Source organism: Phodopus roborovskii, unplaced genomic scaffold (genome assembly GCF_943737965.1).
Source record: "Phodopus roborovskii unplaced genomic scaffold, PHOROB, whole genome shotgun sequence".
Lineage (NCBI taxonomy): Eukaryota > Metazoa > Chordata > Mammalia > Rodentia > Cricetidae > Phodopus > Phodopus roborovskii.
The window spans coordinates 308,687-331,775 of NW_026125927.1; the positions used below are offsets into that span (position 1 = coordinate 308,687).

At 40.7% G+C, this 23,089-nt stretch overlaps 1 protein-coding gene across 1 annotated transcript; it reads left to right on the forward strand.

Moving 5' to 3' along the window:
* CUNHXorf58 (chromosome unknown CXorf58 homolog) lies at positions 1–22,366 on the forward strand. The gene is made up of 9 exons (XM_051178997.1): positions 1–154; positions 3,270–3,275; positions 4,000–4,090; positions 6,533–6,627; positions 6,963–7,074; positions 13,493–13,624; positions 18,131–18,360; positions 21,323–21,479; positions 22,115–22,366. The coding sequence occupies exons 1-9, from the start codon at positions 39–41 to the stop codon at positions 22,286–22,288; spliced, it is 1,113 nt and encodes a 370-aa protein (XP_051034954.1). The 5' UTR covers positions 1–38; the 3' UTR covers positions 22,289–22,366.
* Positions 22,367–23,089: the final 723 nt, after the last annotated feature.

Consider the following 23,089-nt stretch of genomic DNA (forward strand, 5'->3'; position numbering starts at 1 on the left):
TTAATGTATGTGTGTTCAGATTACTTCTTTGTAGGGAAATGAAAAAGTCCTCAAATACAACAGGTACTGGTTCTCCAAAATCAGATAGTCAGCTCCCAGAAAAAATCCACAAGACACAATCGGCACGTGCTGCAAAGATAAAGGCAAGAAAAGAGTAAGAAGCTATCTTTTTGCCTTTTGTCGTTTTTCCACAACTAGACAAATTAAAAACTTACCCAGAGTGGTTTTGTGTGTGTGTGTGTGTGTGTGTTTGTGTGTGTGTGTGTGTGTGTGTGTGTGTTACAAGACAGTGTTTCTCTGTGTAGCCCTGGCTGTCCTGGAACTCCCTCTGTAAAGCAGACTGGCCTTAATCTCAGAGATCCACCTTAATGAAGGCTAGGACTAAAGGTGTGCACCACCATGTCCAGTTAAGTTTACCCAAGTTTAGTCAGATAACTTTAAACATTTCTTAATGTGTAAATTAAAACTTTGGTGTTTTTAAAAAGTACCTTTAAGTTGAATATTATAGCTTTAGAATTTTATAATTTGCCAAGCATGTTTACACACCTACAGCCTTCTGAAGCAATTTTGTTATTACACATTACAAGTAAGAAAAACAGGACTGGAGAGATCTCAGTGATTAGGACTCCCTTTCCTAAGGACCCGAGTTCTCTTTCTGGTACCCATGTTAGGTGGCTCACAACTACCTGTAATTCCAGCTCCATGGGATCCAACACCACTGGCCTCTGTGGGGACCTGCACTCATATGCACATACACATACAGACACAAACATAGAATGTAATTAAAATATTTTTAGTCTTAAAAAGTGAGAAAAAGCCAGACAGTAGTGGCACACACCTTTAATCCCAACATTTAGAAGGCAGAGGCAGATTTCTGTGAGTTTGAGGCCAGCCTGGTCTTCAGAGTGAATTCCAGGACATCCAGGACTGTTTCACAGAGAAACCCTGTCTAGAAAAAAAGAAGTGAGAAAAAACACAACTGGGAAGAAAGTTAAACCAGTTAGTGAATGATATCAACTAGAATTCAAAAGGTCTATTTCTGTAATCTGGGCCTTTTTATCTATTATTATTATTACTATTACTATTATTATTTTAAGAAGGATGGCTGGCCTGGAACTCACAGAGATTTGCTTACCTCTATTCTCAGGTGCTGGGTTTAAAGGCATGTGCCACCATGTCCTTTTCTATGTATGTGTGTGTGTGTGCTTGTGACAACCATGGGTGTCATCTTTAGGAATGCCATTCAACTCCATTGAAACAAGCTCTCTCGTTGGCCTAGAGTTTGCCAATTAGGCTAGACTGGCCTCTTGCTTCCACATCCCCAGCACTGGGATTACAAACACAGGTCATCATGCCAGGCATTTTTATATGCGCTCTAAGGATCAAATTCAGGTCCTCATGATTGCATAGGAAGCTTTTACCAACTGAGTTATTTCCCCATACCTTTTTTTCCTCTACATCTTGTAGTGTGCATTTTGCCAGCCAGTAGTGACACTGTATAGATGTCCCGGTCTTGGATATAGCCCTAGGAGAGATACTGACTGGATGGGAGAATGCAAAGACCCACAAAATCGGTTGGTGCTGAGACATTATGTAAAGTAAATCATTTCTCTAGCCTGACTGGAATGAACTGAGCTTGAGCAAAGATCAGAAAAGGGAATTTCTTTTTCTAGATCATAATCATAAGCCCCTAGAAAAGAAACAGGGCCTCGTGTAAATTCTACTATTTTAGATTGTGTTTTCATTGCACTTTACTAAGTACTTGTAATCCCAGCACTAAGGAACCTGAGGTAGGAATTGAGTCTGAGGCCAGCCTGGACTAAGTTCCAGGCCAGTATGCAGTACATAGTGAGACCCTGTCTAAAAAAATTTTTTAAACCTGGCAAATTATTGTGTGTGCTGTGATGTATGTGCATGTTCATGTGGGTGTGGGCAAGTTTATGCGGGTGTACACACACTTGAATATATGTGTGAAGGCCAGAGACCTTCCTCAGTAGTTCTCTAGCTATGTGTATGGTAGGAGGATGTGCATGTGTGCACAGGAACATTCACCTGGCCCATACACATACAGATGGAAATCAGAGGTAGACACCAAGTGTCTCTCCCTCGATCAATCTCCACTTTATTTAGTTTTTGAGATAGGGTCTGGAACTGAATCTGGAGTGTACAATTTCAGCTAGACTGGCCAAAAAGCAACTGGACTCCTCCTGTCTGCACCCACCCCCACCCAGTGTTGTGATTATGAAAATGCACCACAGCACCCAACTTTTACATAGGTGCTCATGCTTGCCTAGCAATCTTTACCAATTGAGCCATTTTCTAAGCCCCTTCACCTTATTTTTTCTATATATATGTATATAGAAATATACATATATTTCTTATTTAATAAATTTTTCTTATTTTACATATTGATCCCAGTTTCCTCTCCCTCCCATGCCACGACCCCTCCCATCCCATCCCCCCCCCCAACTACACAGGAAGGCTTCTAGTAGGGATCATCAAAATCTGTCAAGTCATTTGGAGTAGGGTCTGGGCCCTCCCTCCTGCCTCTAGGTTAAGGGAGGATCCCTCCATGGGGAATGTGCTTCCAAAGTCCTTTTGTGCACCAGGGATACATCCTGATTCCACTGTCAGAGGTCCCTTAGACTGCCCAGGCCTTCTAGCTGAGACCCATGTTCAGGGGGTCTGGGTCAGTCCCATGCTGGATTCCCAGCTATCAGACTGGGGGGTCCATTAGCTCCCCCTTGTTCAGGTCAGCTGTCTCTGTGGGTTTCTGTACCTGGTCTTGTCCTCCCTCTCTGCATCTGGATTCCAGTTTGGCTCAGTGTTTAGCTGTTGGTGTCTGCTTCTGTTTCCATCAGCTCCTAGATGAGGGCTCTATGATGGCATAACTAACTTCTACGCCATCACCTTATTTTTTGAGAGGGCCTCTCTCACTGGACTGGAATTCACTAACAAGGCTAGGCTGACTTGTCAAGGAGCCTCAGGGATCCACCTGCCTCCCCCTTCTCCAGTGCTGGGATTACAAGCATTTGCAAACACTTCTATCATTTTATATGGTTTCGGGCTATCGAACTCAGGTTCTCATTCTTTACCCACAAAGCCATTTCACTAGCCCCACAAATGATTTTAGAAGGCCAATTTGCCTTCTCACATCTTCTATTTATTCATATTCTCTCTTTTCCGATCCCTTTCCCTTCTATCCTTCCTCTTCCTCCCTTCCCTCTCTCTTCCTTTCTTCCCCCACCCCAAACCCCCAGCAGTAGTAGGAATAAGTCCCTGGATCTCTGGTACTTAGTAGAGTTCTTTCCTAGTGTGTACAAGTCCTTGGTTCAATTTCCATCACCACATAAGTCCTTGGTTCAATTTCCATCACCACATAAAACCAGGCATGGTATAATCCCAGCACTGAAAAGTTAGAGGCAGGAGGATCACAAGTCATTTCATATCCAACTCTTCAAAGCCAGCCTGGGTTACAGAAGACACTGTCTCAGAGAGAGGGAAGAAAGGAGAGAGGGAGGGAGGGAGGGAGGGAGGGAGGGAGGGAGGGAGGGAGGGAGGGAGGGAGACAGAAACAGAGACAGACTGATTTACACCAGGACTGTATCCTTAACCCAAATTCACTGTGTAGTCAAAGCTGGCATTGAACTCTTGATCCCCCTGCCTCCAGCTGCTAAGTGTAGGGATTATAAAACTATGCCACCATGTCTGGCTTGAATTACAAGAATATGCCACCATGTCTGGCTTTATGTATATGTCTTGATAAAGTTTTAGGTGAATTTTTTTATCTCAGGGGAAATATTAATTATTCCATATCCTCATTCTGATTAGAGACTATGAAGACTAGTTCCAGTTACTCTATCCAGATGTTCCATATTAAGCCAGTTTTAGTAATGGGGAAATATAAGAGGGTGCATAAGGTGAGAGTTGTCTAAGATTTCAGGAAAAGGAAAAGTACTTCATAAATTGTTAACATCTTTTTCCTCTTATAATTATTAGAGAGATTTCAGCAACAAAAATACAGAAAGCCTGGTTCGTTTATGTGGACAAAACATTGTTTAAACTCCTAAAACACACAGTTTGTGCAGCGGTATGTATTTTTTTTCTCTGACAAATGTTATTCCTTAACTAGTTGAAAGACTTGTTAATTAAAGATAGAGCAAATAACCCTCTTTATATCTTTGACTTAGGTATAATAATGTTATTCAAGTTCTAAAATTGCTTCTTTTATTAATCTTAATGGATATTTCTGTTGTTTTTTAAGATTTGTTTATTTTTATTTTATTTATGTGTATTGATGTCTTCGAGTTTATCTGTGCACTGTGGCATGCAGTGCCTGTGAAGACCAGAGATCATATTGGATAATTGTAATGTGGGCATTAGGAATCAAATCTGGGTCCTCTGGAAGGTCAGTCAGTACGTGTAACTTCTGAGCCATCTCTCCAGCCCTCTGGCTTTAGTCTTAATATGAATGAGCCTGGTCTATAGAGCAGGTTCCAGAACAGCCAGAGCTACAGAGAAACCCAATCTCAGACAATTAAAGAACTAGGGGTGTAGTTCAGTTGTAGAATGTATGTCCCACATGTTTGAGACCCTGGGTTTGATCCCCAACACTACAGGGGAAAAACTCCCTGAATTTAAAAATGTACTTTTCTTTTACCCAGCAGTTTCACTTCTTTTAGAAAGGATTTATTTATTATACATGTGTATGTATGTGAGCCTGGGTGAGTTTATGTGCACCATGTGCGTACAGGAGCCTGCAGAATAGAGCACAAGATCCCCTGAAAGTGTAGTTACAAACAATTATGAGCTAGGAACCAAACTGAGGTCCTCTACCTAAACAGTACATGCTGTTAACCACTGAACCATCCCCAGCACTTTCACAGCTGAGTGCATTCTACAATATCATTTCATTGCAGCATTGGTTCATAGACACAAGTAAACATCTCTGTCTTCATAGGTAAAGCTTGCGATATTTCATAAGTAACGCTTGCAATATTAACATGATTCTACAATAGAAAGATAACCAAGATAGCTGGATAGTGAAAAGGACAAATCAGAACAGTATGAGGAATATAATCCCATTTGAATAAAAATAACAAACAGATGTCCATACAAAACTCATTTTTAATTATCATGTTACTGCTTTCCTCATAATTTTAGGCTCTCAGTAAATAAGTGAAGTTAATCAGTTATTTTTTTATATCTTTGTTCCAATGCTTCAAATTAATAATGCTTTGTTTTAGCCAGTTGGTGGTGGCCCATGCCTTTAATCCCATCCCTCTAGAGGCAGAGGCAGGGATATCTCTGAGTTCAAGGCCAGACTGGTCTACAGAGTGAATTCCAGGAACCCTGTTCAAAAAAAAAAAAAAAAAAAAAAAAAACCTATTATTATACATTTTATGAAATCATCACAGGCATAAAATTGAACAGGGCCATTTAAGGAAAAGAATGGAAATTTTAGAGTCAAATAAATCTACAGGGTTTTTGAATCTTTATTAATTTAGTTTTTACATTCCAATCCCAGTTCCCCCTCACTCCTCTTCTCCCGCCCCCCATCCCCCCATCCTACCTCCCATCTGCTCCTCGGAGAGGGTAAGGTCTCTCCTAGGAAGTCTATTAAATCTATCCCATCATCTCATGGAGGCAGGACCAAGGCACACCCCACACTTCTCTATCTAGGCTGAGCAAGGTATCTCTCCATATAGAATGGGCTCCACTAAGTCAGTTTGTTCATTAGAGTTAGATCTTGGACCCACTGCCAGTGGCCTCATATATTAGATCTACGATTGAGGCTTAACTTTCTCATTTATAAAATGACAGTAATAATATTTTGCCCAAAAGCAGAATATTATTACTCTCACTTAACACCGTTATCATCCCCATATTACCATAATTCATTCAACATTAAACACATGTTAAGTTTCTTGTGTGTTTCAGGTACTGTATTAGATGCTAGGAATATAATAAAAAAGAAAGATGCTGTCTATACCTTCATGATGCTTCTAATCTAGTTGGAGACAGATAAATCTGTAGATAAATGCAATAAATTAAGGCAAAATATTATCATAGGGATCTCAAAATGTCTGTGATCTCAAACGACATAGATACTCAAACTTGGAAACCCCGGAGTTGAAATAACAGATGAAAGGCTATATAGATGATAAATGGAGGAGTCAAGAATATAAATCTACCTCTTTAGAACCCTGAGTCCAGGGTACTGATCATTTCACTATGCTTTCATTCTTTTTGTTGTTGTTGTTTTCTTTTGTTTTGTTTTGTTTTGTTTTGTTTTGTTTTGTTTTGTTTTTTGAGACAGGGTTTCTCTGTGTAACAGTTCTGGCTGTCCTAGAGCTCACTCTGTAGACCAGGATGACCTCAAATTCACAGAGATCCACCTGCCTCTGCCTCCTGAGTGCTGGGCTTAAAGGTATGTGCCACCACCGTTAGGTGGCTGCTTCTGTTCTTGTAATCAATAAATGACATCTGGCAGGACAACACTTTCCATTTACAGTGACTTCATTTATTTCAGGAATATTGTGTGGCACATGAACTACTGAAGAAAGTAAGCCCCATAGAAGCTGCACTTATTAAAGATCCTAGCATGAAGTGTAAAGTTAGATTCAGGTAATGTAATTAGCTGAGTTATTTCATAGGATTTCTTTAAAACTAATTATTTCTCAGGACAAAATTAAAAGTAAAGTATTTCCCTGTTTATATTTGTTATGACTGTACATAGGCTAAGACATGACTCTGGCTATAAGTTGACATGGAGTCTCACCCCCATTGTGTCCACAAATATGAGAATAGTTGTGACTTTCACCTTTGGATCCATTTCTTTGCTAGATCTTTATATGTTCTTTATATGCCCTGTATTTGAAAAACTGTGAGTTTTGCTAGGTACATGAGGAACAAGCCCCACAATCAGTGCCACATCACTAATTTTTTAATCTTTATTTCAGATTTGGTGGTGAAACCTTTCCACCTTTTATCGTGTTCAAAATTTTTTTTAAAAATGATGGCCATGGTTACAAGTATTTCAGTGGGAAAGATTTACTAAAGCCGTCAAGTAAGGTGATGTTTCATGATGGATGTTTTATATTCATTTATATTAATATTGCTTCTTAACATCTCTGTGATATCTAAATTGCATTCCAAGTATACAAGCCATATTTCAAAATGTCTCCACTAAAACAAATCTGAAATACTTATATGAGGCTCTGGGGGAAAAAATGTTTTCTTTATGTTAAGTTCTGGGGAGGCAGGGCTAGGAATGGTCTCTGATTTAGAAGCCAGCCTGGTCTACAGAGCGAGTTCTAAAAAACTATATTAAATAATACATTATAATATATATTGATTTATTGAGACAGGGTTTCTCTATGTAACCCAGGCTGTCCTGGAACTCTGCCTCCCAAGTGCTGGGATTAAAGACTTGTGCCACTGGCATGAGAAGTATTTTCACCTTACAGTTGAGGGATAATTCATGTCATGCTCATCTTCAGAATAAGCTGAGGTTGTTTCTATAAAAGTACAATTGGACTTTTCCAGGAACTTAAATTCTCCTGGGTCTGTTCCATTGTCCCTATTCTTAAGCTTAAGAAAATGGGAATATCAGAAGGAAAAAGTCAGGAGAAAACAATATTTATTCATTAAAACTCATTGAAACATTGAATAATAACTTCATTTTTTATTTATGAAGTAAATGTTGAGGGGGAAGAATAGCCCAGTGATATAAAAAAGAAAATGTGACTTCCCTTTCCTCCAGCATCCTGAAAGCTTCATCACATTCCTTGCTGTGTCTCCATCATCCAACTGTCTAAGAACCTGCTAACAGACAGGAGTAAGACAGCTGGGTTTTAGGAAATCCCAAAACAACACCCAAGGAATACCGACAAGACTCCAAAAAGATGGGTAAAAAGGAAGACCCTGACACGGAAACTTTACTTCACAAAGGCATTATAGTTCAGAATTTAAATAATAAGAGAAAACCAAGGGAGCAAAGAGTTCCCCCACTAGAGGAAAATCCCAGGATGAAATGCAAAAACTGTGGGGCTTTTGGACACACCATAAGAAGCAAGAAATGCCCCATCAAGTCCTGGGATGGTGCCAAGGTACCACTGCCCTTGGGCGTAAAGAAGGAAAAAGAGAACCATGACCCACGAAAGCCAAAGAATCTTCAGAGCACTGAGCCAGTGTATGAGACAGAGAAAGAGAAGAGAGAGAGAGAAAGATTAGAGCAGCAGAGGAAAGCTCTCCTGCTCAAATTTCCCAAGAAACCCCCAGAGAGGAAGCCACAGAGTTGGAAGGATACTACACATTCTGGTGACTATCTGAGGCGTCCAAGTAGACCATCATTCATCCATACAAACAAGAAATTACCCCTGAAGTGTACTCAAACTAGTCTGCTAACACTCAAGAACTCTGATGGGGAACATACATCACCTTCCATAGAAAAGCCTAATAGTATCTTACCTCTTGAGGAAAATAAACCTCAGACCTCAGAGGTCCCTAACATGCCAAAACCAGCCACTGGGCACAGTGCTGCACACCCAACTTTCAGTGGGAATCCAACAGACCAAAGCACAGAGCATTGCTTCCATCCGGTTCCCCAGGATGCCTTCAAAGTGCAGGAGATGGGCCACATGTTGGACACCCAGCCACCAGCACAGCATTCTGATGAAGATAAACACTCCAACCTGTACTCTGCAGCACATGCAGATAGCCAGCGTCCAAAAATCAGCCTCAAGATAATCCGTGATAGAAGTCTCCAGCTCCTCACCCAGATTATCCAAAATCCTCCAAAGAAACGGCGCCTAAGTTCCTACCAGAAACCTCAGAAGATCTCTGACAAGCCTATGTTGGAGGCTTTCCGTGTTGTGTCAAATTCTTGTACCAGTCCAGTTGAATCAAAAGGGATACCTCAAGTGACCAGTGTTGAACAACATCCTCCACACAACAGAGCTGTCCTGAATTTCACCCAGCCTTTCACTGAGCCCCGTCACCCATTGTCCAGCCAAATTCCAGTCCAACCCCTCCGAATGGTCTTCACTAGATTGAGAAATGATTGCTGGAGCTCCAGGATCGTGGAAGCTGCCTCATCCCATCCTCCTGAAAAGAAAGTATCTTCTGATAAGGTCTCGCCCTCCCTGAAGCAGTCTGAGGGACCATATCCCAGGGTCCCACTGAGCATCATCATAAGGTTCCGTCCACCCTCCTCCTTTGAGGTGAAGAAATGAGAAGAACACATGGAAAATGACTCTGTCTCCAGCCTCATTGGGCTTTGTTGAGGACTTGTGGATGGAGGAGAGAGCACAGGAAGCTGATTGAGCCAATTGATTAGGGTCTTTGAAGCATATGAACTGCTCAAATACCATCAGCCAAGCAACAGACATAGACACCATTCAGATTACATAGACTGTACTTCAAATGGAGTTTACTGGGGTGAAATGTTAAGGAGTCTCACATGAAGTCTGTAAAAACTTGAGTTGGTATGTACATGCATTCATTCACATGTAAGTAGAAAACCAGACTTAGCCAGATTAGCATCCAAATGTCTGTGCTAGTAGGAGGTCTGGATGATCTCTAGGGCCTACATAGTCATCCTGACCTCAGAAGGGAGCTCTTAACTAACAAATAGGTCAGTGAAAGTCATAGTGAAGAAAGCTTTCTTGCACTTACAGATGTTCTTTAATGTCTTGTAAATATGTTTTAAAAATACATTCCAGTGTTAATAAAGATCTACAAACTATGCCAAAGAAAACAGAAAAATGCACAGTGATGTCTGTCCCTGATGTGCTGCAGCTGTCACTCTCCTAGAGTAATCAGCCAAAATAGTTTGTTATGTTGCCTTCATTTTCCCTATGAAATGAGATTTTATAATTCTGTTTGTTCGTATTATTAAGATGTTATCGCGCTATTCAGCCTGATGTTTTCAGTGAACACTATAATGGTATTTTAATGAACAGAACATACCTAATTTGAAGAGAACAGTTTGGACTGCCTTTGTTCCTTCATTCCTTTTCAAAATAAACTTGACTAATATGTAAAGTCACAGTTGAAAGAAAGCATGCAATGGTGGGATTTTTCTCATTCTAAGTTTACATTTTTGCTCTTTGAATAAAAGTTTTGTTAGCAAATTGATTCAACTATTCTGCTTACTTATTTCTTTTTGGTGCTTGTTTGCTTGTTTGTTTGTTTGTTTGTTGTTTGTTTGTTTGTTTAAGACAGGGTCTCTCTATGTAGCCCTGACTGTCCTGAAACTCACTACATATGCCAGGCTGGTCTTGAACTCCCAGGGATCTGCCTGCTTCTCCCTCCAGAGCTCTAGGATCAAAGACATTCATCACCACACCTGACTCTTACATCTTGAACTTCTGATTGCAATGCCTCTACCTCCAGAGTGCTAGGATTACAGGTATGCCAACACACCTAGTTTATGCAGTGATGGGGATCGAACCCTGGGCTTCATGTATACTAGGTAAGCACTGTACCAAATGAGCTACATCCTTGAACTCACAGAGGCTTGCCTCTGCCTCCCAAGTGCTGGGATTAAAAGTATGCGCCACCACTGCCCAGCTCATTTATTCCTTTATTTTATTATGCATATGGGTGTTTTGCCTGCATGTATGTCAGTGTACCACATTCAAGTCTGGCACCAGAGTAGGTCAGAGAAGGATGTAAGATCCCTTGGAAATGGAATTAGGAATGGTTGTGAGCCACTATGTGAGGGCTGGGAATCAAACCCATATACTCTGTAAGAGAAATTAGTGCTCTTACCTGCTAAGACACCTTTCCAAGCCTTCATTAATTTCTTCATAGAAGTGGGCCAGTTTTAGTTTGTTAAGATATCTAGTCTAAATTCACTTATCTTTGAAAATATTTTTATTATTTTGCATGTATGAATGTTTTATCTGCGTGTCTGTACACCACATGCATGCCTGGTGTCCTAGGAGGCCAGAAAAGAGCATCAGATCCCCTGGAACTGAGTTACAGACAATCATGAGCCTCCAGGTGGATGATGGGAATTGAACCCAGGTCCCCTGGAGAAGCATCCAGTGCTCATAACTACTGAGCCATCTCTCCAGCCCTGCTAAATTCACTTATAAAAGAAGAGGAATTTAACATATTTTTGCTCCATTATTTCCCTCCATATTCTCATTTCTTTTTGCATTTCCTTGTCATTTTCCAGCTGTATCTCTCATGTATTCCCAAAAACAAAAAGCAAATCTAGTGAAAGTGGAGGAAACAAGGAAGTTAGACAATTTATACTACCTAATTTCAAGACTTACAAAGCTACTATAATTAAGACAGTAGATGATGGCATAAAGACAGGCATAGAATCCACCAGGGAAAAAGTAGAAAAATCAGTATTTTCTCCAAAGGTGCCAAAGCAGGTCAAATGGTTCTAGAACAGTGGTTCTCAACCTTGCTAATGCTACAAGCCTTTAATTCAGTTCCTCGTGCTGTGGTGACCCCCAACCATAACATTATTTTCACTGCTGCTTCATAACTGCAATTTTGCTGTGGTTATGAATAATATAATATATGTATAAAATATAAAATATGTATAAAATAATGGAATCAATAAAATCACACATTAAATAAATAAATAAATAAATAAATGACCAAGTAACTTGCTTAAAACCTCATAACTGGAGAGTGAAAGAAAGTCTATATTCTTAACCATTCCTGAGGTAAGGGATGATGCCCTACTTGTTCTCTCACATGGCCCTCCTTCCATACAATACCGTGAGAAATGCTATTCTAACTTTGTCTGTGGGAAAAGCTAGAATTTGAAGCCAGACATGGTGGCACACGCCTTTAATCCTGCACTCAGGAGGCAGAAGCAGGCAGATCTCCAGCCTGGTATATAGAGTGAGTTCTAGGACAGCCAGAGCTACACAGAGAAACTCCTGGCTCTATTTTCTTCCCATTTCATTTTCCATATGCACCATCAAAGCTTTGGGATTCAAAACAAAATAAAAAGGACTATTCTGGATAATAAAACAGGAGGGTCAGAGAGGGAAATATGTGAAGGCAAGCTATGGTGTTGTGCTTTAAATGAAAAAAACAAAGCTCTGGGCTTTCACTTTGAGCCTTCTCTGTACTCTCCCCCCAGTACACTCTGGGGCACAGAGGAAACAATTGATCTGGAATAGAAAGAGATTTAGATTTGCTTCTCTGCCATCCTCCCGTCACATAAGCAGACCCTTTGTGGCCAGAAGCACCGATCCGTATTATAAATGGTGTTAGATGATTCAGCACATACGGCAGCATGGGAGTATTTAAGTTTCCCCCCCCCCCCCACCCCCCCCCCACCCCCGTGTGTATAGCTGTTAGCAGGATAATGATTTCTCTCTCACTGGTCTCTCAGACATTTTCTTTGAATGTAAACTGTTGACATTTTAGAAAGAAGAAAAAATCCTTAATTTGCTTTTCTTTGGCTACTGGGAATGAAATCTAAAGGAAAGGGAGCTGTAAGCAACCTGACTGTCCTCCACATTTCTGTTTGGAAGCAATGAGTTAACTAACAGAAAAGAGTGTCAGTTCCAACAACACATTTTATTCTAGTCACTAAGGCACCCCGTTTAATAACCAAGTGAGTTTCTTTTCATGGACAGCACAACAGCACAAGTGAGATTTTGGTTTTCTTTTGTTTTCATTTAAATGAAAAGAACGTGGGTTTTTGTTTATTTGTTTGGTTGGTTGGTTGTTTTTTTTTTTTTTTTTGGTTTGTTTTTGGGTTGTTTTTTTTTTTTTTTTTTTTTTTTTTTTTGAGGCAGGGTTTCTCTGTGTAGCTTTAGCTGTCCTGAAACTCACTCGCTACAGGCTGGAAAGAAAGCTTAATGGATAAGAACAAACTGTTCCTGTGGAGGACACTAGTTCAGTTCCCAGCATGCACGCCAGGCAGTTTACAACTGATTGACTTCAACTCCAGGAGATCTGGTGCACAATCTTTTTAAAAATTAAAAAAACTATGGACCCTTAAGTACTGTAGACTCACTATACCTGTAGTTTTATTTTTGAACTGTGCATTAGTGTCTATAGGGACTAATTTTAAATGGTTTTAAAAATCCCTATCAGACATGCAGATTCACACCTATAATCCCAGCACTTGAGAGGTGGAAACAAGAGGAAGTTTAAGCTCATCCTTGACTACTTCCCAATTTCAAGGCCAGCCCAGGGTTACAAGAGACCGAGTCTCAAAACAAATCCCTACATAGCTGGGCATGGTGGCTCATGCCTATAGCACCAGCATTTAGGGATCTGAGGCAGGAGGCTTACTAGTAAGTGCTTGGACTACACAGTGATACCTTATTTAACTCCTTCCCATCTTTCCCCAAAATAGCTATATAATTTCCTTTTTGTCAATGTAACCTTTCTATTAATAGCAAGTTCAGGAAAAACAGGAACAGTATTTATCAGAATATATATATAAAATGTGTACCAGTGATTAAAAATATATTATTTTGAAAATCTACTTTCTTTATAGGCAGTGGCTGATGCTTACAAGATAATGGGGGAAAGAAAATTTTGTCAACAAATTATGGAAGATGAGCATTTTTTCCAGAAATTCAAAGTAGCTGATCGCATGGATGTTGTCACAGTGCAAGATTACATGCAAGTAAGGAATTTAGATATAGATGTTAAAAAATAAAAAGGGCTTTCCTGACCCTATCCTCCAACAAGAAAGGATAATAATTTTTATTTTGATTTTTTGAGGTAGGGTTTCTCTGTGTAGCCCTGGATGTCCTGGAACTCATTCTGTAGAGAAAGCTAGCTTCAAAGTCACAGAGATCAGCCTGCCTCTGCCTTTCTAGTGCTGGATTAAAGGCATGTGCCACCCAGCTCATATTTTTTTTTTTAGTTGTGGTAAAATACACACAACATTAAAATTAACTATTTGGGGGGCTGGAGAGATGGCTCAGTGGTTAAGAGCACTGGCTGATCTTCTAGAGGACCCAGGTTTAATTCCCAGTACCCACATGGCAGCTCTTACACCTGTCTATAACTCCAGTTCCAGGGGATCTGACACCCTCACAACAATGCACATAAAATAAAAATGTTAAAAATAGCAGGCTAGAGAGACAGCTCAAAGGTTAAGAGTGCTTGTGTGCTTCCAGAGGACCTGAGTTCAGTTCCCAGCACCCACATCACACAGTTCACAACTACTTGTAACATCAGCCTCAGAGGATCCAGTGCTGTCTTCTGGCCTCTGAGGGTACATCATATACATGCATACACATGCTCGAGCACACACACACACACACACACACACACACACACACACACACACACATACACAGAGAGAGAGAGAGAAAGAGAGAGAGAGAACAAAATGTAATTCTTTTAAGCTAATGAGTGAAGAGCTGCCTCTAGTTGCAGGATATAGAAAGAAGGAGAAAGCAGCAAGAGTTCTGTTCAAAGGCTCTTGATATTCCTGGGGAAATGGTGGTTGATCAGTTTAAGGATGTACGTCTACAGATGCAGGAGAGAGGAGTATGTCTGGCATGACTCCCGGATATCTGGTTTGCATAGCTGGACAGAACACTGCTGAATGGGGACACTTAAGCAGCACACCTGAATAATAATAATAATAATAATAATAATAATAATAATAATAAGTAATGATAAATGCTGTGTAACAGTCCCTCCCATTTTTCTACTAACAATTCAAAGAGGCAAACATTGATGAAAATTACCAATATTCTGATTCCTAATGTAATAATAATGACCTTAGCTGCTTCATAATAGCGTATGTGCCTCACTTTGACATATGAAGTTAACAAAGAGCCTTAGAGACTCTTGGATGTGTTTTCTTTCTTTTGGAGACTTAACCTATGAGACTAGGGAATTAGATCAGAAAGTAAATGAAGCTAGGGATGACAATTATCTTTGCTGAGGACATGAGTCACAAAATCATAGGTTGTGAATATGTCAAGGATTGGGGTCACAAAGAAAAGGCTCCAAATATTTACACTGGGAAAGAGAGATAAGATTATTTGTGGGAGTAAATGACATTTTAAAATATCTTTCCCAGTATATCTTTCCTTTCATCTTTAAGTTTGTAAATCCTGCAACTCTCTTTTATGGATGAGAAAAATGAAAGCTTTAATGAGGTCCAAAAACTCACCCAAGGTCACACAGTGAATGAGTGGGTAAGGAGATCGGTGACAGGTCCAAGACATTTACTGATTGTATCACTGCACTCCTGGGAAATGAAGTAACAGACATTCTCACTATGCAGGTAGTGTGGGACTAAAAGAACCGATGATATGAGCTGAAACTATACAAAGCACATTTCACAGTTTTTTGTGTGTTCGTTTGTTTTGAGACAAGATCTCCTGTAACCCAGGCTGACCTCAAATTTGCTATTTAGCCACAGGATGACCTTGAACTCCTAATCTTCCATTCACCACATTCCAAGTGCAGGGACTACAAGCTTGTGCCACCACTCCTTGCTGTTTGCTTTCCAATGTGTGGATCTGATTTGTTTTCAGCACCAGAGCTTGAACCCAGGCCCCTCACATGATAGATAGGTAAGCATTCTACCCCAAAGCTATGACCCAGCCCCATGCAAAGCAAACTTAGTAATCAATAGAGAAAATTGATTGGCACATTAAAAACAGCTGCATATGCTGGTGCTTGGCCGTAAACTCCGCACTCAGAAAGTTGAGGCAAAGAGAATTTGAAGTTTGAGGCAGGCCTGGGCTGCATAGTGAGCTCCAAAGCAGCACGGAGTTACGTAGCAAGATCCAGTCTCAAAACCAAAATAAAACCAAACATTAAAAGCTCTCTTACAGCCAGGCAGAGGTGGCACACACTTTGAACCCCAGCACTCAGGAGGCAGAGACAAGTGGATCTCCGTGAGTTCGAGGCCAGCATGGTCTACAGAGCGAGTTCTAGGAAAGGTTCCAAAATAATACAGAGAAACCCTGTCTCTAAAAACCAAAATAAATAAATAAAGCTCTCTTACAATAGAAATGAAAGACCCAAAGCATTTAGTACAATATTATTTAGTACATTGAGAGTGAGAGTTTTATTTCTTTGTAAAAGAAAAAAAAAAAAAAAACATCTGTGAAAACACTAAAAACCAATGGGTGAAATATATGATATGTGAATCTCGATAAAGTTATGAGTGTAACAGGTTGGGGGTGTGGCTCGAGGGTATGGTGCCTTGAGTTCGTTCCCTACCACCGGCAAAATAAAGAAAAGTCATGGGGAAAAAAAGCATAGTCAAGAATAATGTGAAACCTATGGCTCAGGCCTGTAATCCTAGATGTTTAGGAAACTAATGCAGGAGGATCACAAGTTCATAGCCTGCCTGGGGTACAGAATAAGTGCAAGGCCAACTTAAGTAACTTACCAAGATTGTATCAAATTTAAAAAAAAATTAAGGTTGAGGGATAGAGAACTGACCAAGAATGCACACGGCCCTAAGTGTCCCACCCTCACTCTATCCCCTACCAAAATAGCCCTTGGAAGAATGCCAGCCTTCTTGTTCTCAGGTGAGTTACAATGGGGACCACCTGTCTTTCTGTGCCTCTGTTAGTTGTCACACTCCTAAGTTTGAATCAGGCGCTGACATTTTAGTCTCCATATTGTATATGTTGCAAAATATGTTAGATTTCTTAAAATGTGAAGCTTTTTCTGCCAATGTCACTTCATTCTTCTTGTCAAGGCCACTTATGCTGGCACGTTCACCTTCACCAAATCCTGCTAGCTGTCCATTTCCAGGTTCTTAAACAGTGGCAGCCTTTTCTAGCCACCCATTTCTTCTACAGCTCACTTCACATTGGACCCCAGTCTCACTTCCAATGATACCACATTTGGTTTCTTTGCTGGCCAAGTCTGTCTTTGAAAAAAATGATTCACTTTTCTTTCAGTCATGTGTATGAGGCAAGATTGTGTGCACATATGTTCGGGTGTGCTAAGAGGCCAGAAGAGGTTGATGCATCCCCTAGAGCTGGAGTTACAAGTGGTTGTGAGCCAACTGACATGAGTGCTGGGAACCTAACTCGGGTCCTTTCCAAGAGCAGCATATGCTCTTAACTGCGGAGCCTAGTCTCCAGTTCCCAATTCCCTCTTTTGATTATCCATTTTTGTCAAATGTCACATGGGCTTATCATTGTGAAACAATGAGGTCACAGGACTACATATTTGCTGTCTGTATGTGAACTCATTAATGGGTTCACAGTGACCAAACACTGACATTTTTAGAGACAGGACATGACTTGTCACTAAATATGACTGCACACTCGTCCCTGATGTAGTAGACTGTGAATTGAAGATCTAGCTGCAGAGTCCGTGCCTTATGCAAAGATTTGCGGTTTTAGTGTGAGAATTGGAATTGGCTGCTTCTTGTTGAGAGACTGGTACTACTCAACAAATGGTGGCAACTGACACTTCTGCATGTCACATGGGTACATGTGTGAATTTGCATGTATGTGAAAGTAGGCACACGCAAGAGTTTAAGAGTATGTAGTAGACCCTAAAGGCCTTACTCCTAGCACTGCAGCTCCTCGTCCTTTAAAATGTTAAATTGAATACAAGAATTGTGGGTTTTTTGTTTGTTTGTTGTTTTTTGGGGGGGTTGGGGTTTTTGGGGTTGGGTTTTTTGTTTGTTTTTTTTTTTTTTCCGGGTTTCTCTGTATTGCTTTGGAGCCAGTCCTGGAACTAGCTCTGTAGACCAGGCTGGACTCAAACTCACAGAGATCTGCCTGCCTCTGCCTCCTGAGTGCTGGGATTAAGGTATGTGCCACCAAATCCTCCCGGCATGAATTGTGTTTTTAAATTGTTTCCTTGATATCATTTTAAATTGGAAAAAAGTCAAGTGAGATCCGTACAAATATTGCAAATAAAGATAATGAAATTATCCACTTAGCACAAAAGATTAACTCATCATTTTTAGAATAGTGTGTGCTGGTGTTTATGCATTAGATAAACATTTAGTGAGTGTGGCGCTGTGTAACTGAAACTGCATGGCATGGGTCATGCCTTTCAGTAAGGGAGTTAAGATGAATATAGACAACAGAAACATCTAGTTGGAATGAAAGTCACAGGAGGGAGATGTCAATAGAGTTTGGAGATGAGCACCAGCAACTGAGTTCTCTGCATTTTTCCCATATAGTACTGCAGCCTTATGGATGAGACCCCTGCATCATCTGGTGGCAAGAATAACCACTGGCGAAGATTAAGCCTCAGAAGCATTCCCAAAACAATGATGATGTATGACATAGTTGATTATGCAGAGTCTGGAGTAATCTCAACCCGTTTACAAAAAGAAATGAAGTATTTGTTACAGAAGCCACAAACAGAAGCGATGCGTCAGCACCAGCTAGAGATGGTTTCTAAAGTTAGGTAAAAGGCCATTTTCCCCAAGGGTTACAACACTAAAAGCATCCCTGAAAATGTTCCCTTTCTGATACATAGTCCACTAAAGATAACCATGAGGTGCACGGGAAAATTTGAGTTGGGGAAGATTGTCCCAAACATATGCAACTTTGTAAGCAGAATACTAACAAAAAGGCCAGTTAGTACTGAGGTTATAGCTTGTTCCACCCTGGCAGCCACCTCAGGATGCCAAGAGGCTGCCCTGGCAAATGTGAAAACAGGGCAAGTAGTAAAGAACTTTGCTGACTTTCGTTGGAGCAGACAGACACAGATGCTGCTGCTGAAAGAGAAGCCTCAGGCCAGCATGGCTTCCTTTCAAGAGAACATAAGAGACGAGGCAACCAGGGAGCCATCCTAGGTCAGGAAGTGTTGGGACACGGTAGAGTGAGTCAGAGGGTGGCGAGTGTGCCTCTCTGGGGAGAGGGGCCTCTGTGCAACTGTTAATATTTTTATTTTCATAAATACAGTCGAAAGGGCTCCCATGCAGCACAGAGCTGAAGGCTTTTGCCTTCTTGTTGAAAGCCATAATTGCAGTCTCTCTGGTCCCCGTTGCCTGGGATCATTTGTATATAAATTACAGTGGCATTATTCCCTTCTTTACCAATAACAAGCAAGCCAGTTAGTATTTTGGACTACAGTGTTGTAGCAAAATATATGTATTAGGGTCTGAAACAACAGACACAGAGAGTTAGTATTCCAATTAGATTGCTTTTAATTTCCACTAAGAATCACCCAGCCCATCTTATTTATAAATTAATCAGGCTTTCCTAAGGAAAAGAAAGTGGTGCTAAGGCCGAAGAGAATGTGTTGATATATGTTTTCACGCATATATTTTTGATGAGAAATGTTCCTTTAGACTACAAAGAATACACTGGCAAGCAAACATACTGGGGATTCTCAGGAGTGGAGATGAAAGGTGTTGATCCAACAACATAATTTGTCTCTCTTATTTTATAGTCAAGGCTGTGCACTTCCCAGACAGATAGCCTGGCCCAAGACAGTCTGTCATCATGAAATAGATTTTCTCTAACTCATACATATGAGCATTGAATATAGAACTTAACCCTATTACCACCAAGGTCAAATAAATGATGTCGTTTTCCTCATTGCCATATATAACCTTGAGCTCCCAGCTATGTGGAGTCACGCTACTGATTATCCAAGAATGAGTCATTTAGGAGCCAGACAGCTAGCCAAATTTTAAATCAACTGAAGAAGAAAATTATTTTCATAAGAACATCTTTGGATAAAGTCCTAGTCTGGGATCTCCCAGAAACAAACCCCAAGACCAGGAATTGGGTTAGAGCAGTTGATTTGGGAGGCAATCCCAGGACCTACCGAGGGGGTAGGGCAGTAAAATAGAAAGGAAAGCATCCCCAACTGTATGTTAGCAAGCCAGTTACCACTGGGGCTCCCTGGAGCTTCGTCCCTCCTGGGAATGACAGAGCCAATATACAACATGCAACTCAGTTATCCCACTGGGCACAGTAATGCCCCATAGCCACTGGTTAAGTGCTGGCCAGCAGGGGCAGTATTCTTGGATGCTTTTAATCTTCTCCCCACATGGACTCTTGTTCTGAAAGACAGTTCTAAAGATGAATGATGCAAGTGCTGGCAGGTAGATACCCCTGTGATAGTAAAGCCAAGGGAGTGAGTGATCTGATCCCAACACTGATTGAATAAAATACCTTCGCTAGGCTGGAGATGACTCAGCAGACAAAGAGCTTGTTACACAAGCATGAGAACCAGAGTTCAAATTCCCCAGAGACCATGTAAAAAGCCAGGCAGGTATGGTAGCCACTTGTCATCTCAGCACTCAGGACACAGACAAGCTCATTGCTAGAATAGCCAGAAAAGGTAAGCTCCGCATCCAGATGAGATTTATGTATCCTCAATAAATAAAACTGGACAGCAATTGAGAAAGACACCTGACATCAACTGTGGGCCTTCACAACACAAACAGTACTTGCACACACACAAACACGTGAGCCCACATACATGTGAACACATGCACACATACATGTAACCACACAAAGAAATAGCTTCATAATGAAATCCATTCCCTTGTATTGCTAACCTTAAAATTAATTTTTAAAAGAAGCTTGCTTTTTCAGCTGTTATGAAATGTAAATTCTGGCTTTAGCTATGGTCTTTTAAAAATTCATCCTGGGTATGGTGGCGCTATAATGTCAGCATTCAGGATAGGAGCCTTACCTCTGTAAGACTAAAGCCAGTCCAGGGAACACAGTGAGATCCTGTCAAAAAGAAAAAAGAAAAAAACATTCAAGTGGCCACTACACCACAGTGTTTTCTAGGAAGGCCTATTTTGGATTGATAGCAGGTTTTGCCCATTTTTGGCATCATAGTTGTCAACACCATCATCATGTATGCACCTCCACAAGCATCAGGTAAAGAACAATGCTATGCCTTCTTTTCTTTTTAAAAATGGTCTTGCTATACAGCTCAGGTTGGCTTCGAGCTCAGTAATCTAATCCAGCATGCCTTGAACTTAAGATCTGCATGCCTCCTCAGTACTGGAAAGTGTGTGCTGCCATGCCTGTGTGTGGTGACGCATGCTTTTAATCTCAGCTCTCTGGAGACAAAGCCTTGTGGATCTTTGAGTTTGAAGTCAGCTGGTTTACAGAGCAAGTTCCAGAATGGCCAGGACTATACAGAGAAACCCTGTCTTGAAAAACCAAAAAGAAAAAAGAAAAGAAAAGAAAGGAAGAAAAGAAAAGAGAACAATGCTATGTAAAGTCATAGAAATGATGACTTTAGCCTAAAACCTGACATGCATTGCTGCTCCACTGACTCAGGTATCTCAGTATGCTAGAGAATGTCTTGCCGTTTAGAATTTACTTCACATTTAAATCTTATTTTGTGTCCTTTTATTTATTTTTTTTCTGCCTCTGACACAAATGTCTTCTAGGTGTCCATGCATTACAACTGTCCGCCCTTATTACCAGCCTTGGGAACAGCAAGGTAAAATGAAACATCTGGGTCGTCGATCCAAGCAAGCACAAAAGAAGGTTGAACAAATGAAAAAAGCCTATATGGCAGCTAAAGAAGGAAAGGCTTCCCCCAAGGTAACTGCAAGTTTAACTAGCAGTAAATGCATTCGTGATTTTGGACAATTTTCAAACTGCCTATAAGCAATTTTATTTACACAAAGAAATGCACATTCAAGGCTGAAACACCATTGGCATACCAATAACTAGGTAGTGTGAAGCTACTTTCTGGTAACACCCATTTTCTCTATTTATTTATTGTTTCACTATATAGCTCTGGGTGATCTGGAAGTCTGTAAAAAGCAGGATGTCTTCACAGAGATCCACCTGCTTATTTTTACATGCCAATCCCAGTTCCCTCTACCTCCCCTCCTCCCCTGCTCCCCACCATCTCCCCATCCCATCCTCTTTCTTCTCCCCAGGAAGGGTGAGGCCTTCCATGGGGGAATCTTCAAAGTCTGTCAGATCATTTGGAGCAGGGCCCAGGCCCTCCCCCATGTGTCTAGGCTGAGAGAGTATCCCTCTATGTGGAATGGGCTCCCAAAGTCCATTTGTATACTAGGGATAAATACTGACCCACTACCAGAGGCCCCATAGACTGCCCAGTCCTCCTAACACCCACATTCAGGGGTTCTGGGTCCGTCCTATGCTGGTTACCCAGCTATCAGTCTGGGGTCTCAAAATACTCTGTTTTTATTTGTAATTCCACCTAGGAAGCACAAGTAGACAAATTACAAACAAAGGAGACGAAGGTCATCTTCTACTCTCCATCTTTTGAAATTTTGGCAATTGAAGAACCCCCAACAGACAACAAACTGGAAAAAGAAGAAAATGAATTATTTGCCTGGTATCAAGACCTATATGTTAAACATTCTTCATTGTTTTGAAACACTAATTGACAAAAAGCAACAGTTGTTTAACAATATTGCTGGCCATAAATAAAAATCAGACAAGCACAAATAAGTCTTTGCTATGCTTTCTTAACCAGATGCATGATGTATTTGTAAGCCCTTCTATATTACCATAGGTGGGAATGGTTTTTACCCTGAATGGATTAATTCCATTAGATGCCCTAGATCTAATAAATTACAGTTTTGTTCAAGAAATGAGAAGCAAATTAATCCGTAGGCGTTTGATTCAATGTTGATATTTTTCATTAAAAAATATTTGAAAGGCCATGCTTAGCATAAATATTGAATTAACAGGATAAAGGGCTATTCTTTTTAATATTGTTTTGTTTTGTTGAGACAGGGTTTCTCTGTGTAGCTTTGGAGCCTGTTCTGGAACTCTCTCTGTAGATCAGGCTAGACTTGAACTCACAGAGATCTGCCTGCCTCTGCCTCCCAAGTGCTAGGATTAAAGGCATGCACCACCAACACCAGGCTACAGGGCTATTCTTTATTATTATTATTATATGTATTTATTATTTTTTCTTATTTTACATATCGATCCCAGTTCTGTCTCCCTCCCTCCTTCTGTCCCTCCCTCTTTCTCTCCCTCCCTCTCTCCTTCTCTCCCTACCTCCCATCCCATCCCATTCCCCCCCCCACTCCACATGTAGGATCCACAGGGGGGATCATTAAAATCTGTCAAGTCATTTGGAGTAGAGTCCAGGCCCTCTCTCCTGCTAAAGGGCTATTCTTGAGTCTGTCTCCATTACCATTTTTTAGCAGCATGTTGTTTTTATG

Coding starts and splice junctions, on each gene's coding strand:
- CUNHXorf58 (XM_051178997.1), top strand. CDS start 39: ATGAAAAAGTCCTCAAATACAACAGGTACTGGTTCTCCAAAATCAGAT. Junction 7,075..13,492: donor TACTAAAGCCGTCAAGTAAG/GTGATGTTTCAT, acceptor CTTTCTTTATAG/GCAGTGGCTGATGCTTACAA. Junction 21,480..22,114: donor AAGGAAAGGCTTCCCCCAAG/GTAACTGCAAGT, acceptor AATTCCACCTAG/GAAGCACAAGTAGACAAATT.